The 15,722-nt window shown below is 34.3% G+C and overlaps 1 protein-coding gene and 1 long non-coding RNA gene across 5 annotated transcripts in view; one reads left to right on the plus strand and one right to left on the minus strand.

The window, feature by feature from the left end:
- Nucleotides 1-15,722, plus strand: part of ZNF654 (zinc finger protein 654) — an 86,253-nt gene that overhangs the window by 64,327 nt on the left and 6,204 nt on the right. For all 3 annotated transcript variants that reach the window (XM_003585627.6, XM_005201187.5, XM_059887642.1), the window contains 4 exons: nucleotides 1,688-1,823; nucleotides 4,700-4,902; nucleotides 5,481-5,620; nucleotides 12,536-12,677. In XM_003585627.6, the coding sequence (XP_003585675.3) occupies nucleotides 1,688-1,823; nucleotides 4,700-4,902; nucleotides 5,481-5,620; nucleotides 12,536-12,677 (621 nt within the window). The remainder of the gene's footprint in view (nucleotides 1-1,687; nucleotides 1,824-4,699; nucleotides 4,903-5,480; nucleotides 5,621-12,535; nucleotides 12,678-15,722) is intronic.
- LOC104970809 (uncharacterized) overlaps nucleotides 1-15,722 on the minus strand; it is a 91,418-nt gene that overhangs the window by 63,307 nt on the left and 12,389 nt on the right. The gene's annotated exons all lie outside the window — the stretch shown is intronic.

Genomic DNA, 15,722 nt, shown 5'->3' on the forward strand with positions numbered 1-15,722 from the left:
ATCAATAACTTTATACCTTATTTTTATGAGTGCTATAACATGCTGACACATGGAAATATAGAAATTAATTTTATGCTAAGCAGTTGGGTGTCCTAAAATTAAATATTTATTCAGAATCTTTAAAAATACTAGAAAAAAAGTAACTTGCACTTATTAAGTATTTGTTATGTGTCAGGCATTGTCCCAAGCACTTTTCAGTACTATGTGTTATTTAATCCTCACAACAATCCTATGAAGTAGGTGTTTTTAGTATCCATTTTGTAGAAGAGTTAACTGAAAAAGCAGAAAGGTTAAGTAATTTGCCCACTGTTTATAGGGTTTTTGTTTGCTTGCCTGCTTATTTTAATTTGGGAATTCCATAAGTGACTTTTAGAGGCTATTTTCATGTTTGACTTAGTGGTACTTCTTGGAACGGTTCTTTGTCTTGAAACTTAATTTCTTCTGCTGCCTTGTTCTCTTAGAAGACAAAGCCTCTTTCATGTATTTTAACAATGAATGAAAAGTGCCAATAAAAGCAAAAAGTTAATTGCCACCTTGAATATGTAGCCTAATGATTCATCTAAGTAAAATTTGTAAATGTATGTGGTTTTATCCTAAGCTTCGCTTTATAACTAAGTTTTTCACGTCTGAGGGATTTTTTGAGCACAGAAAAAAATTTTGACAGTTGTTTGTGTTCTAAGTGATGTGCATTTTATTCCAGTTTTTAGCACTGCCAATGTCAGTATCTAGTTTTTTCTTAAGGCCTTAAGTTCAATTTATGCATTAAAAAATAAATCTATCTATACCTTCACTAGATTTTCAGTTAATCTTTATAAATTATAAGATTCCATGAAGTGTTTTAAAAAACACCTGACAAAGTACATAATGAATCTAAAATGCCTAATAAAATGATTAAATCATGTAAATCTAAGTCTAATAAATAAATTCAGTAAACCAAGTTCTCTTTAACATTGTTTACAAACTTGTTATATAACTCATATTTTAATCACCAGTCTATAAAAACATTTTAAATATCTTTTGTAACCCCCACAAATGCATAGACAAATTATCAGTTAATGCCCAACTTATCAATAGTATCTTTACCTTAAATCTAATGCAAAGTCTTCATATTATAGGCTAGATTCATTCCTTCAACCTGTCATTTCTCATCTCAAGACTCTAAATCTACTTATACAACAAAGTAGAATAGAATTTCCATCTTCCAGCCTCTGCCACATCTAAGATTCTACATCTGGGATCAGGGACAAGGTCCTGTACCTACCTGCCAGCCAGAGTCTGCATTGGACAGGGACCTCTTTATTCCCTTCTTATTGTCAGGCCTGCCATTGTTAATGTAAACTTTATGAGCCCTCACATAACTGAACATACACGTTTTATATTTTTGCAACCTGGTTCTTTTCCTAGGAATGATGCATCCCTTATGTTTTTCCCTTAGGTTACACTTTATCCCTGCTATAATGGGATTTTCTAAGTCCAATTTTGTATAAACTGTGTAACCTTTGGCATTAAAGCCTATTTGTGTACTAATGGGGTTTTGATACCCTAATTAGGTTACTGAAGCAACCCTTTCTCTTTCATAGTTTAACAGCTGCCTTATTGACCATCAGTCATTTTATTGACAATGATGATCAAGTTTAGTTTTTAACCCCTTTAAATTCACAAAGCCAAAATGATTTTTCTCTCCTAGGAATGCCAGAATCACCTCCGCAGATATGGAAATGTGAATCTGGAACTGGTGACTCGAATCATTAGAGATGGTGGCCCATGGGAAGATCCTGTGTTGCAAGCTGTTCTAAAAGCCCAGCCCGCATCTCAGGAGATAGGTACTACAGGAGACTCAAATCTAAACCTACATTTGTGAGAAACAAACACAATTTCATTTTCTAACTAGAGCAGTATTAGTGTTTTTTATTTACAGTACTGAATAAGAGTAATGTATTTTCACATGAAGTGTGTTTAATTTGCTATATTAACCCAGCCCAAGAGTGATTTGACACAAGATTAGGTAAAACTATCTCTAGTAATTCCCTATTAAAATTCAGAGTGTTAACATATTTAGTATCCAGATGCTACTTATTTACAAAGAGTTTGTATTTGTCACTTCAGTTATGTTTTTAAAATCTATTTAAGTAGGAACACCCTTAAAAAAAAAAACAACACCCTGCTTAAGCACATGGAATCTCCCTTATACAGGAAACTCTATGAAGGATGGAGCTCCTTTAGCTTTTGTTTTGATAAACACTAACATATCCTACACCTAGCCCAGTGCCTGGTACAGAGTAGTAGGTGCTAAGTATCAGTACTTGTTTATTGAATGAATGACCACATGAATGCATAAGTGAATGACTAATTAAATGAGTAAGTAAATTTCAGTTCCAAATACTCTAGAGCAGTATTTCCCAAACTTCCTTCATCAGTAGGAGTTTTGCCTCATCCCCTTACTATCTGCATACCTTTTTGACATCACCTTCTCTTTAATCTATATTCCAATGAGCCAAAATCTCCTTTTGAAGGCAGGAAGCTCTGTCAACTATTTCTAATTAATTCTTCAAAAATATATATATATATTTGCTGTATTATTTCTGAGCCCCAGAATATTCGGGTCACCGAAACTTAGAATAAGCACAAAAGTCTGGACACATTTGAGAGCATGGGGAGAGCCTATGGAGTGCAGTTATAACATGGCCAAAGGGAAAAGACAAGACCTCTGGAACCATTCAGACATTGGGGAGAAAACATTGCCCACCACCAACTGCCTGAGTATGTTAGGATCTTTCTATTTGTCCAGGTAAAGGGGTGGGAGTGGGTTGTGAGTAGAACTGAGTGGGGAAGGGGCTATGATTCTAGGGCTTACAAGCAAGCTGACCCCCAGATACAAGCATAGGGGACAAGAAAAGATGTGAGAGAAGATGAAAAGAGATAAGACCAGGAGAAATGAGAGTGGTGGAATGAGATGGGAAGTAGGACAAGACTAGAAGGAAAGAGCTAAGGTACATGTGGCAGTGGTATCACTGTATAAATATAAGGGATAGAAAGGAGAACTAGCACTTGATGTGAAGGTCTCAGAAAGGAATTAAAAAAAAACAAAACTGAAGACAGAGGCAGTAGTTGCATCGGAGGAGGAAGAGTAGGATTACTGAGGGAATGTATGAACCATCAAATTTAGGGAAGGCAGGGGTGACAGCTTTGAAGGAATCTGAGGAAGCTGGGGAATGTGGCCAGAGGGTACAGGAGCTGGGCAAAGACAGATTCATACAGAGTGAGAACAAGAGAGAAGAGTTTGGATTTTCAGATAACTTTTAGGTTTCTCTAAGTAGGAGCTAGAACAAACCCATTGTTGGTCGGTGTGAGGCTGATACCCTTTATATACACAGTTTATAGGTTTCTCTGGTGGCTCTGACGGTAAAGAATCTGCCTGCAATGCCTCAGACCTGGTTCAGTCCCTGGGTTGGGAAGATCCCCTGGAGGAGGGCATGGCAACCCACTCCAGAATTCTTGCCTGGAGAATTCCCATGGACAGAGGAGCCTGGTGGGTTATAATCCATGGGGCTGCAAAGAGTCGGACATGACTAAGCAACTAAACACAGCACAGCACAGCACATACTATGTATAGTTCTTTGATACATACTCCTTTTATACTTACCCTAGCATACTTCATTTTGGGAAAAGCTGCTCTAGAAGCTCATTAATGTGGATGCCTTGACTCTTGTGATCATTAGGGTAAAGATCAGTCTGAAGTTTATTTTTGCATTAACTATACAAATCATATTTGTATGCTGTTCATATATTATAAACAGAGTTGCAAGGCAAATGTTGAAGCCCAAATAAAACATTACTCATAGGCATTTCAGAAGCTATTGATTAAATATATATAATTAACTAAAACATTTTTGCATTTGAAATTATGAAATATGGGTTCCATTTCCTGCTCTGCCACTTATTTAATTAATTCTTTGTCCTTGGGCAAGTCATTTGACCTCTCTGAGACTCAGTTTTGTGATCTGTAAAACAAGTATTATATCTGTCATGAGGTTGTTGTTAGGTCTGAATAAACTTATGTAGCTAAAGGTGTTTATATATTTTAAAACTGTGTAAAAGCAAGTATTAAGTTTAGTAATTATCCTTGGGCATATATTAATGGACATATATTAATAAGCAGTCCTATTTGACATTACATTTAGCTTACTTTTTTGTTATAAAGTAATAAAATGTATTTCTTTTATGACCAAACTTTTCACTAATTCAAATTATATTTTGCTATAATTAATATGGTTTTAATGGCAGATTAGGATTTAGCCTTCTAATCTTACAGTAATGAAAATAATGGTAAGAAGACAAAGTACATAATCTTAGACTAGAAAGAAATTCCAGATCCTGTGCCATTTGAAACATATTTTAACATTAGAGAACACAAAAAAAGAGTATTTCATGTTTGTTTGTTTTTCTAATTTTGCTTCTTTATTTAGATTGAGAAAGAATCAGCAAATATTTCTTGGGCATAGTTTTGTTGTCTTTTATTGCCATTTTCCCAATCATTTAACTGATATATTCTTTTCACAAACTCCTAATAAGGAAAATGCTATTTAATTAAATAGTTAATTTAATTAGATACTACATGTTAGTGCTGAAGTGTCAAATAAAAATGTTTGAGACAGTCTTTTCTTGAGAGTAATAAGAGTCTGTTTTCTTTTTAATATAGTGAACAAATATTTAAGTTCTGAAAATCCACTATTCTTTGAACTACGTGCCAGATACCTAATTGCTTGTGAACGCATACCTGAAGCAATGGCTCTTATTAAATGTTGTATAAATCACCCAGAAATCAGTAAAGACTTGTACTTCCATCAAGCACTCTTCACCTGTCTGTTTATGTCACCTGTAGAAGATCACCTATTCCGAGAGGTATTGTTTGAGATTGTTTGCCTATTAAACTTACCAAAAAATATGTAGCCCATTTTTGGTAAATTCCTTTTACAGTACTATCAAAGGCTGTAAGATTACATTATCTAGATTTATTCCCTTTGATACCATTTTTAAGCTCATATTGAATTAGCTCATATTAACAAATGATGAAATTAGAATTTTCATTGATAAGCATTATTCATGTTGAGCGAGTTTCTGGTGTGACAGGTTAAATAAAAACTGAGAAGCATCAGGATTTTGCATCTTAAAATGCTAAGAAATTAAATTCCAGTGTTTGTTACTTTGGTGTTTTTTTAAGATGAAAGAATTAATCTTTTCCTAATATGGACCCTACGTACCTACAAGCTATGGACATTGAGGTTAAAAGTAATCATTATAAACTGTAGGTGCTATATATAGTGAAACTATGGAAAACCATAAAAATAGTTCTGTATAATTCATTGTCTTTGTAGAAGAAAATTAGAAATCTAAATTCTTCTTAATGCTTAAACATTTATTACAACTATCTTTCTAGATATTTTTAATGATATGAACTGAGTTTTCTTTCCATCTTATAGCATTTACTGAAAACTGATTGTAAGAGTGGAATTGATATCATCTGTAACACTGAAAAAGAAGGAAAGACTATGTTAGCCTTGCAACTCTGTGAATCCTTTCTTATTTCACAGCTCCAGAATGGGGATATGTACTGTATCTGGTAAGTGTTCATAATACAGACAAAGAAATGGTGAGATGGGATGCAGAAGGAGAATTCGTTAGCAGAATTTATACCTTATTTTTTTAAAAGTTACGTGAAAATGTTAAGCCATCCCCCCCCCACACACACACACACATTTATTGTGCAAGAAACAATGGGTTGTAAGACCTAAGGGTTAAAAAAGAAAATGATCATGTGCCAGTAATAAACAGTGTTAATATTTAAGAAATGTGTTATAATGAAATAATTATGTTTTACATTACATTTAGAGTGTTAGTTTTAAATTTTTTAAGAGATTATTTTTCAGAGAAGTTTTATGTTTACAACAAAATTGAGAGGGAAGTACAGACATTTTCCACATACTCCTTGTCCCCACAAATGCATATCCTTCCCCATTATCAAAACACTCACCACAATGGTACTTTTTTTTTTTTTTTTTTTAACCAGAGACAAAGTTACATTGACATATATTAATCACCCAAAGTCCAGTTTATGTTTAGGGTTCACTCTTGCTGTTAATTGTTTTATGGATCTGGACAAACATATAATGACATATATCAGTATAATATCACACAGAGTATTTTTGCTGCCCTAAAAATCCTCTTTGCTCAACCTATTTATCTCTTCCCTCCCACCTCTGCCTCTTATCTCTATAGTTTTGCCTTTTCCAGAGTATCATATAGTTGGAATCATATAGTATACAGCATTTTCAGATTGGCTTCTTTCACTTAGTAATAGGCATTTTAGTTTCCTCCTCGTCTTTTCATTTGAGCTTGATAGCTTTCAAATGAGCTTGATAGCTCATTTCTTTTTAGTGCTGAATAATATTCCATTTTCTGGATGTACCACAGTTTATTTATCTGTTGTCTAGTGAAGAACATCTTGGTTGCCTCCAAGATTTGGCAGTCATGAATAAGCTGCTATAAACATCTGTGTGCAGGTTTTTGTGTGGACATAAGTTTTCAACTCCTTTAGGTAAATACCAGGGAGCATGATTGCTGGAACTTATGGTACGAGTATTTTTAGTTTTGTAAGGAACTGACCAACTGGTTTCCAAAGTGTCTGTACCATTTTTCATTTCCACTAACAATGGATGAGAGTTCCTGTTGCTCTACATCCTCACCAACATTTGTTATTTTCAGTGTCCCAGATTTAGCCATTCTAATAGGTATGTAGTAGTATCTCATTGTTGTTTTAATTTAGTTGTAGTTTGCATTTCCCTGATGACATATGATGTGGAGCACGCTTTCACATGCTTATTTGCCATCTGTATACCTTCTTTGGTGAGGTATCTGTTAAGATCTTTAGTCTATTTTTTAATTGGGTTATTTGATTTCTTATTGTCCAGTTTTAAGAGTTATTTGTATATTGATAACAGTCATCTATTGGATGAGTCTTTTACAGATATTTTTTTCCAGTCTTTGACTTGATACTGTCTTTCACAGAGAAGTTTTCAATCTTAATGAAGTCCAGCTTGTCAGTTATTTCTTTCATGGATCATGTCTTTGGTGTTATATCTAAAAAGGCATCACCATACATAAGGTCTTCTGTGTTTTCTGTTTAGACCATGATCCCTCCTTTTTAGTTAATTTTTGTGAAGGGTGTAAGGTCTGTGCCTGGAGAATCCCACAGAGGAGCCTAGCAGGCTACAGTCCATAGGGTTGCAGAGAGTCAGATATGACTGAAGCCACTTAACACACAAGATCTGTGTCTAGATTCATCTTTTTTTAAATGTGAATGTCTAGTTGTTTGAGCACCATTTATTGAAAAGATATTTGCTCCATTTGCTCCAAATTGCCTTGGCTTCTTTGTCAAAGAACAATTGACTGTATTTACTGTTCACTTTCGTGCACTGGAGAAGGAAATGGCAACCCACTCCAGTGTTCTTGCCTGGAGAATCCCAGGGACGGAGGAGCCTGGTGGGCTGCCGTCTATGGGGTCCCACAGAGTCGGAACAACTGAAGTGACTTAGCAGCATGTATATATATTTCTAGGCTCTCTGTTCTCTCCCATTGATCTATATGTCTGTTGTTAAACCAGTACAACACTGTCTTCATTATGTTAGTTTATATTAAGTCCTGAAGTTAGGTAGTATCAGTCCTTCAACTTTGTTCTTCTTCAGTATTATATTCACTATTCTGGGTCTCTTATTTCTCCATAGCAACTTTAGAATCTGTTTGTCCATATCCATAAAATAACTACCAGGATTTAGATTGGGGTTGAATCTGTAGATTAAGCTGAGAAGAACTAATAACTTGATAATATTGAGTCTTCTTGTCCATGAACATGGACTATCTTTTCATTTATTTACTCCTTTGATTTCACTCATCAGAGTTTTTTGTTTTCCTCATGTAGATCTCATACATATTTTGCTAGATTCATAGCTAAGTAGTTCATTTAGGGGGTGAGGGGGTGCTAATATAAATGATATTATGTGACTCTTAGTTTTTCTGAGCATTTAAAAAGCCATTAAAAAGTTGTTAGAACATATGAAGCATCCAATTACATGATCCAAGTAATCATGTAATTCAGAATGTGGTTTGAGAGTATTTTAATTTAAGACTATTTAATTTGAGAGTATTTTACTATTAGATAAAATCAAAAATAATTAGAAAAAAATCCTAATATCTTTTGCCTCCTCTACCTTAGTACACACAGACACAATACTACCACTTTTACATGTCACCAATTCTTGAGAGAAAACTAGGTCTCATTTACCTAACAAAATAATATGAAATGGTATGGGCTATAAATATTTTTTAATGAATGCTTTCAAATTTTAAGTTCTTAGATACTTAAAAGAATAGCTTGAAGGAGGTGTAAAGATAAACTTATTTAATATAGATGTTATAGACTAAAATCTTTAGATTCAGAGATGGAGTCAAAAGCTAGTTAATAGAGTTAGGTCTAGAAACTAGTGGACTTATCTTCTGTGGGACTGTAAATTAGATTATACAAATTTTTATTCAAAAGTGTACTATGTAAATTGGAGTTGCAAATAGAGAAGAGGATCAGGAGATAGTGGTTAAAACATACACTTCTAAGTAGTTTTCAAAGTATTATCATTTCTTGATAGTAATTATTTTGAAACAGTGTATAGTCATTACTGTTTAATATATCTTTTCTATGGTGATAGGAATGTTCTCTACCCTTGGCTTTATTTAAACTATTTAAGACCATCTTTAGTCTTTCATTTTGACATACTTATAAGTAAACTGGAATCACCTATAAACAAACCAAAAAATGACCAGGAAAACATTTTATTTTCTTCTTCTCTTGGCTAACCAATTTCTACTCTTTAGAGAGGAACTTCAAAAATAGAACAGAGCCTATCTTTCCTGCTCCTGGCCACAGTCACCTTCTAAAAATAGAAGGTGGGTGTGTGCCTCCCAGCTGCCTAACAAAAAAGGATTCCTTAGCCTGCTTCTTTGTCCTTTCTTCTGAGTAGGCTGAGTTCTGATTGCCTGCCCTCTTATTTCTTTTACCTCTCTCCTTTATATTTCTGAGTGCTAGGGTCTTCTTTCTTGTAAAAGTTGATTTTCACTGTAATTTAAATAGCAGGATTCTTCCAGCTTACAAGGTCTGTGTTGTCTGTTTCATTTTGGTCTTCAGCTTGTTCTTCATCTCCCCTTTCTGAGGACAAAACTTGATGTACAGTCCAGGTTTATTCTTGACTCAAGCCAATGAAACAAGCTACTAATCTAGTTCTCTCACCATCAATAATAAAATAATAATAACAGCTGCTTGTATTGGCTGAGTGCGTTCATTAATCTGTGCTTTATATATTTTTTATCTCATTTACTCCAGCAATCTTATGGGATAAATGAAGCCAAGATTCAAACCTGAGCAGCCTCTACTATTAAATATTACTTATTATAAAATGGGTATAGTATGAAAAAAATCTATGTGGTAAGGGTGGCTATAAATCATTTTATAGTCTCTCTGCAATTAGATAACTTGATGGTTATATTAGCAGTGAGCTACCTGGGAAATGTGTTTGTACACCAAGTCAGTGCTGTGAGGCTTTTTGTTTGTTATTTGCTGCACTTGGGTCTTCATTGAGGCGTGCACTCTTCAGTGTGGCCTGCAGGCTTTTCTACCTGTGGTGCGCGGGCTTTTAAGGGTGCGGGCTCTCTAACCTGCAGCATGCAGGCTCTCTAGTTGCGGTGAGGGGGTTTAGTTGCCCCAAGGCATGTGGGATCTTAGTTCCCAACCAGGGATCAAACCTGCATCTCCTGCACTGGAAGGCGGATTGTTACACCACTGGAAAGTCCCAGTGCTATGTTTTTTGTAAGGACCCTTTTTGGGAAAAGAAAACAGAAGGTTCATTAAAGTTTCCCTCTGGTCTTCATAAAGAAGACTATCAGTGAGCAATTTAATAAACATCAGTATATACTAGACATTTTACCTAGATGTTTTCACTTATCTGTCTTAATGCTTTTTATGTGTAAGAAAATTCTGGATAAAAGAAGTAAAAGCCACACAGCTATTAATAATAACAAAATGGGGTTGGAATAACTGGTTCAGGGAAAAGGTAGCATTTATTGAATGAATACTGGGATATTACACAAGCCACATCAAGGGCTGAGATATGGGTGGTCCTCAAAAATAACTGCTAACAAGGATGTTGAGATTGCTGGGGTTTTTTAAAAGTATCTCTGATCTGCCAGTTGGCTTCAGTCTTTCTTTTTGTAGACCAGAAGAATGGCAACACTCCCCAGGCTTCATAGTTTAGAGTTGAGACCATTCCAGGGTTTCTAACTGAACTGAGGTCAGTTTCCCATCCTTAGATTAATATTTCAGGAATAGTGAGGAGGGTCATATAGAAGGCATGGCCACTGAGCTTCCACCCCTGTGTATTAGGGCTATTCTTAGAAAATGATGGTTCACTGTGGACTGGGCCGTACCATCCCAATTGGTATATAATACCTGATTGAGACGCAGGCCTGGTGAGTAGGTCTCATTTATTCTCAATCCCTGTTCTTTTCCATTAGCTCCACCATACAGTGTGTCATTGAGAAGATTTACAATGCATTAATATGTGAGGAAACAGGCCTTCTAAAACAAGGAAGTTTATGAAAGGCATGAAATCAGTAAGACAGATAAGATCTGTTCTGAAATAATTATCACTTTAGTTTGGGGTATTCATGAAAGTTTTCATGAAGAGTTACTTGATAAGGACTTTGACAGATAAGCTCATCTTAGAAATAATTATTTTCCAAGTAGAGCAATCAACAAATGAAAAAGAGAATAAATAAAGCACATTAACTGACACTGAGGAAACCAACCTAGAAGAATGCCCAGGATTCATATCCTGATCCTTCTGACTCCTAAACCCATGTTTCTGTTGCTTTTAATACCAGAAAGCACACTGAACAAGTACTAAATGAAATAATCTAGGAGACTGGTAGCAGATTAGTTTAGCAACCCCTATAGAAGTACATATGGAAAATTAAAGGGTCTAAGGTGGTAACATTGAGAATGATAAAATTGTGGGCAAAAGTATAATAAAAATCAGAGACTATGAAAAACAAACAGGTTAAAACCAAACAGGTTAGAGGAATATTTAGTGTCTTTGGGTGACAGAGGATGCGATGGTTAGATGGCATCATCAGTTCAATGGACATGAACTTGGGCAAATGCCGGGAGGTGAGGGACAGGGAGGCCTAGCGTGCTGCAGTCCATGGAGTCGCGAAGAGTTGGACACAACTGAGCAACGAACTGAACTGAAATGGATTAAAGTGATAGAAACCAATCTAAATTGAAATAACCAGTTATGCAAACTGGAGAAGTCAGAGCTAGAGATTTGGGAGCATGTTATGAAACCTCATGAGCTTCTCAAAGGAATTCTGTGTGCAAAAAAAAAAAAAAAAAAAAGTGGACGGTAAACTGAAACTTAGGAACACCCACACAGCTAGTGTGAAATGGAAGTGAAATTTTGGTTTTACTTTCTGTGTTGCTTGCCATCATTTTTTGTTTTGTATTCTCTGTATTGTCTCTCTAAATAGAGTATGTGCACCTTCATGATAGTAGTCAAACTGTCCTTAGATTTAATAGCTTTAAGTGCTGGGCTCAAAGTATATAATCAGTATATTGCTTTTAAAAGAAATATATTTTCATCAATTATTTTAATACTTTTTAGACTAAGATGCTTTATGTAACTTTTATGACACTTTTCAAGGAATTCTAATTTGCTGAAATTTAATATCCAAACATTTCAACTATACCTTACAATTTCCTTTGTCTCAGAACCCATTCCTCACTCCTGTTGTTGTTGTTCAGTCACTTAGTCGTGTACAACTCTTTGTGACTGCAGCACACCAGATTCCTCTGCCCTCCATATTTTAGAAAAGAATCTACCTGTGAAATATTTTAAATGGTCCATAGCTTGTTCCTTTAAATGTACTACACTGTAATGGAAGAGTAGATGGTATAAAACATAAAATGTCAGAATCAGTGCTATAATATACTTAATACTTTTAATATGTAGTACTTTTGGTATCTTAAAAGTATGAACCATTTCTTCTTTGCAGAAAGTACAACATTGATTTCTAAATTTGCAAGTGGATATTAATTTAAAGGTCAAAGTTATTTTTTTAAGTAATCTCATTAATATTGGTATATTGAAATTAGAATGTGTTTTGATCAAGTACTAGAGATGCTTTAGGTTTGTTGGCATATGATTGGGATACATTCTGTACCATTGCAAGTCGTAATTTCTGATCTCTCCTTTTCCCCCAGCTTCTGTTAGTCCCAAACAGGTAGCTTTGGAAGTAGCTTGGAGTTAACGTAATATCCACTTACACCCACTTTGTATACATCCCAGCCAGGGCACTACAGAATAAAGGAAAGACAGGTAATGTTTGTATTTGAATAAACTGTATTTTTGATATTTCTCTTTTTTCTCATTTACAGGGAGTTGATTTTCATATGGAGTAAACTTCAGCTAAAGTCTAATCCTTCAAAACAAGTTTTTGTAGATCAGTGCTACCAGCTTTTAAGAACAGCAACTAATGTGAGAGTCATATTTCCTTTCATGAAAATCATTAAAGATGAGGTAAATAGTATATATTTATCCCTTCATTTTAAGTTAAATGACAGTTCACGGAAACTTGCATCTCATAAAATTTATTTGATCATGTAATTGAAGTAAAGAAAGATTTTAAGGCCACGTTCTCCATATATTATATACTCCCCTCCCCCTAACCTCAAACTCCCAAGACACAAAGCTTATACGTAAATGAAAATAACTGGAAAAAAAAAGAGATAAAAAGCCAATTTAGTGTTACGTGAAGTTTTATGTGGGAACAACTTGCTTCTGTAAGAAGCTGTTCTCTCTTTTCTTAAAATTAAATAAGCCTGTCACTTTTAACATTATTCTAAATCCTGTTTATATAATCTTAACTAATTTGCAGATGATCTTTGTGTAACTATAGGTAATACCTAATTCACTGTCATAGAGAAATACAGTTCATAGTTTTAAGTTTGATGTTTAGAATGAAAAGGAACAATTAATTCTGAGGCATTTTTGAAACCTAAGGACAAATTTTTTAAATGTTTATTTAAAATAAGAGTAAAAATCCATGACCTGTTTGTGAAGCAAGTTTTTCATGGGCTACTGGCAAGTGTGTACAGTTCTACATAAGATTCTTATATACACATGAAAGTAGATCCTTAGATCTTTGTACTTTTTCTCCTCAAATATTAACAGAACTTTGAATACAAAGATAGGAAAGATAAAGCTACCTTACATTTTCGATAGCTCCATTTAACTGAATCTTTATGTGGGTTACTTTTAAATACATAAGGAAGCATCCATTAAATAATATATTTTAATTTTTTATACATTTATGCATTTATCATATTTATTACTGCATTACTCATTAGATGTATGACCATGTAATGATCATATTCCCCTGATAACAAAGTTTTGTATCATATTCCGATGATATAAAGCATTGCATCAGAGGACTTTTTAGGTTCTTTTTAGCTAACTACACTAATAGCTTCATTATTAAATAGTGATTTGTCATTTAAATGCATCATCAAAGTTAACCTCTCATGCCACCAAAAAATGGGGAAAAAAAAAAATCTATGCTATAGAGTGCAAATTTTGCACTTAATATTTGAAGTGCATCAGAATCACCTATAAAACTTTTCTAAAAATAAAGATTTCTGTCTATATTTTTTAAACAAATGATTCCCATCTCAGATGGTAAAGAATCTGCCTGCAGTGCAGAAGACCTGGATTCAATCCCTGGATCAGGAAGTTCCCTGGAGAAGGGAATGGCAACCCACTCCAGTATTCTTGCCTAGAAAATCCAATGGACAAAGGAGCCTGGAGGGCTACAGTCCATGGGGTTGCAAAGACTCAGACATGACTGAGTGACTAAAACTTTCACTTTTCACCGAAAACTGAGAGACTCTTACAGAAAGTTTAAAATATAGGTGAAGTTCAGTCAATTATCTTAGAACTTTCTCAATGTCACATGCATGGTCAACCTAAGAATACATGATAAGAAAAATTCAAAGATGAAGTAAGTATTTAAAATGTGCTTAATTTCTTATACACTCTACTAAAAACATTTTTATCTGATGGAATAGATCATTCATATGCCTCAGTGCTGTGAAAGGAGGCACAGGTAATGAATGCTGTATGAGTTCAGAAGGAGATGTTACAGATAGCGTATCTGAAAAAGCTTCACAAAGGAGGCTGCTTTCAGCTGGGTGTTAAATGGTAGAATAGGATAATACTAATATTTGTAGAGGACTTCATAGTTTACAGAGCCTCTTTTCCTCATTTTATTATTTGGTTCTCATAACTGTCCAGTGGCATTAACAGGAGAGTGTGGATGGGGAAACTAATCAAAGAGTTTAGTTACTGTGGGGTTCAGGTTGCTAGAGATTCAGAAGGGACTGAATATTACACTAAAACTTGAAACAATTCCTAAATGTAGTGGAATTGTTAAAGGCTTTCAGGTTAGAAAGTAGCCTTAGCATGTTCACTTTTGTGATGATCCTGAAATTTTTTTAAACCTCAGCAACTAAGTACATTATAATTCATGAAGAAAGGTAGAGGATGTAGATAGAACTTTGGAGAAAAAGAATGAATTGTCTTGAAGTAGTGGATTTGCATTTACTGTATCTGGAAAATTTTATGCAGGTTTTGTAACTGACCATTAGAAATTATAAGTAACAATAAGAAATAAGAAATTTAAATTCAGAAAAGGATTCCAAGTTGTAAATGGTAGATTTACAGAAGACTAAAATTGGTATAATATATCTGATCTCATTCATTCTGCAAACACTTATTCAAAGGTCTTTATATGCCAACTCCTGTGCTAACCACAGAAGATAGTAACCACATGAGATACTGTCCCTGCTATTTAGGATTCTCAAAGATTGAGTAGGAGATAGGTAGGAATTTACCATCTAGGTAAAGTGATATGCAAAGTTAAGGTCTGCTTGTAGAACTGTAAGTAAGGGTTACACAGCATGTAAGGAACTCAGAGGACATGAGGATGGCCAAGTTGTGTTCCCCCCGTCATCTGTAATTTACCATATGCAGCCGATATGATACACACACACAACTGTTAAAAACAGACTATTTTATCTCTTTCTATTCAAATGAGCAGATCATTCCAAATCACTAGAGGCATTATTTATAACTTGAATTCAGGTGGATAATCAACAAATTCCCAACTAAAAGCTTGATGCAGTTATATTTGAGTCATCAGTAAAAGTTTCAAAGCTTGAGTACTTTTCAGATAACTTTCAGTACGTTCATTATTCTGATACCTTACTGATTTGGAAAGTTTGTAATTGCCTTCTTTATATGGATTACATTTCTCTGCTTATTTTGATAAATAATATTACTTAATAAGTAAAATAATATTATTTAGTGCAGCTTTATGAATGAGTTTCCATAACCCATCCTTTTTTAAAAAAATCTAGATTTGTAATAAACTTTAATCACCATAAGTTTATGACGCATTTATATTTTAATCACCATAAGGTTATAATATTTTGTATTATGGTTAGTAAGGCTCATAAACTTGAAAATTAAATAAATTGAAGCTAAAATGCTATCTTTTCCAGATTA

The sequence above is a fragment of the Bos taurus genome, chromosome 1 (genome assembly GCF_002263795.3).
Source record: "Bos taurus isolate L1 Dominette 01449 registration number 42190680 breed Hereford chromosome 1, ARS-UCD2.0, whole genome shotgun sequence".
Taxonomy (NCBI): domain Eukaryota; kingdom Metazoa; phylum Chordata; class Mammalia; order Artiodactyla; family Bovidae; genus Bos; species Bos taurus.